At 36.0% G+C, this 1837-nt stretch overlaps 1 protein-coding gene across 1 annotated transcript; it reads right to left on the minus strand.

Moving 5' to 3' along the window:
• Window positions 1–303: 303 nt before the first annotated feature.
• Window positions 304–1304, minus strand: LOC108826896 (ethylene-responsive transcription factor ERF013). The gene has a single exon (XM_018600239.2). It carries the CDS (start codon window positions 1212–1214, stop codon window positions 501–503), a length of 714 nt encoding a protein of 237 aa, XP_018455741.1. The 5' UTR covers window positions 1215–1304; the 3' UTR covers window positions 304–500.
• Window positions 1305–1837: the final 533 nt, after the last annotated feature.

Below are 1837 nucleotides of genomic sequence, written 5' to 3' on the forward strand. Positions count from 1 at the left end.
TAGCCTGGTGGTAATGGAACCTCGGCTGAGGTGCCCGCCACCCAGCTTCGAAACCCGGCCACAGCGATTTAACATCCTTACTGCTGGGGCGCTGGACCCCTTCGGGGGATATTTGGGAAAGTGGCTGCCTAGACACCAGAGATATCAAAAAAAAAAAAAGAAAAAAATGTATATAGTAAAGTACTGCTTAATTAGTTATAAAAACTCTTATTTATAAGTGGGGGATCCAGTATAAGTGCTATACAATAACTCAAAAAGACACATGAAAAAGTCAACAAGTGACAAAAAGACCTCTTCTTCGTGTGACTTTCTTAAATTAGTGGTGTGTATATTTAAGATTATTAAAAATTACATATATGTCGTTAATTTGTTTCAAGCAACAAACAACTCAGCTCGAAGAAACAACAACAACGAATGATAATTGATAGATTTAAAAGAATAAATTGAATGAAATAGTGTGAAATGAAATTGTTTCGTATATAATAATATGGACCGTGCGATCAACTGAAACTCCATAGCTGAATATCAGCATCGTCGTATAAGTCATCCATTGTTGTCTTCGAGCTGATTAATTGTGGTGAATAATCGAAAGCTCCGTTGATGAAGAACATCTCATTATGATCATACCATGATGGATCCATCAAAGTAACATGTTCGTCCACGAATGATGCCATTAACGACACTAGATCATCATCATTATGATGATCACCTGGTGGAGACGACGCTGCTGAAGAAGAAGAAGGAGATGGATGGTTTTGAATACCATCATCGTGATCATCATCATTGGAGGAGGAGAGGGGAGTAAAAGCGTCAGAAGAGATGGAGCTAGCGGCTTGAGCGGCGATCTTTTGGATGGATTTAGGGGACAGAGGAGTCTTTTCATCGATGTCAATAAGAAACTGAGAAGTAGTATTGATATGTGGGAAGTTGAAATTGGCTTTAGGACCTTTAAGACACAAGAGAGCAGCATCATAAGCCCTAGCAGCTGCTTCTGCGGTTGAGTAAGAACCTAACCAGATTCTTGTCTTTTGATTTGGTGCCCTAATCTCAGAGACCCATGATCCCCAGCTTCTCATTCTTACTCCTTTGTATTTCTTTATCTTGTCCTTACAAGATTGATGATGCAATGCCAACGAGGAAGAAGTAGAAGAAGAAGATTGAGACAGTGACGATGAGGAAGTGGTAACTTGGATCTTACGTTCTTGTTTCACCATGTTGTATGATAATTTTGTGTTTGATATAAATGTTGATGTGAGAAAAGTATTTTTGATGGAAAATAATGTTGAGGAGAGGAGATTATATAGAGGTATGGACTGATTTGGAGAGGCGACAATAATGATTTGTTTTATAAATTAAAAATTGGTCAGATGAAATAGCAGGATTCTTTGTGTAATGTACTAATGTGACGTTTTTGGTGCATGACAGGTGTTTTTATTAGTATTTTTTTGTTCACCCACATAATCACGAATGGATATGTCAGATATTGTTTCTTACATTTCTTTGTGTAATATGTATGTAGCATATCCTATTTAACAAGAATATGGTTCGTTGAAATTCTTTTGGTTGTATAGGACGAAAAATGTGATAGAGTATACAAACTAAGAATGATTAAATACGCAATACTTTTATATAGTAAGCTTGATTATATTAACTGGTCGATAATATGTGAATGTAGATAGTATTTATTTGCATAACTACTTAATTTGTTACATTTGAAGGTTACTACTTATATATGTATATATGGTTGGTTACCTGAAAAAAATAAAAGAAGCATGTACATCTAGCTGTACGGAATCCACTTGGTGAAGAAATCGAGGATTACTTTAAATAATTGAGG

Source organism: Raphanus sativus, chromosome 9 (assembly GCF_000801105.2).
Source record: "Raphanus sativus cultivar WK10039 chromosome 9, ASM80110v3, whole genome shotgun sequence".
Classification (NCBI taxonomy): domain Eukaryota; kingdom Viridiplantae; phylum Streptophyta; class Magnoliopsida; order Brassicales; family Brassicaceae; genus Raphanus; species Raphanus sativus.

Excerpts from the sequence above, each read along its gene's own strand:
- LOC108826896 (XM_018600239.2), bottom strand. The coding sequence starts at position 1,214 with ATGGTGAAACAAGAACGTAAGATCCAAGTTACCACTTCCTCATCGTCA.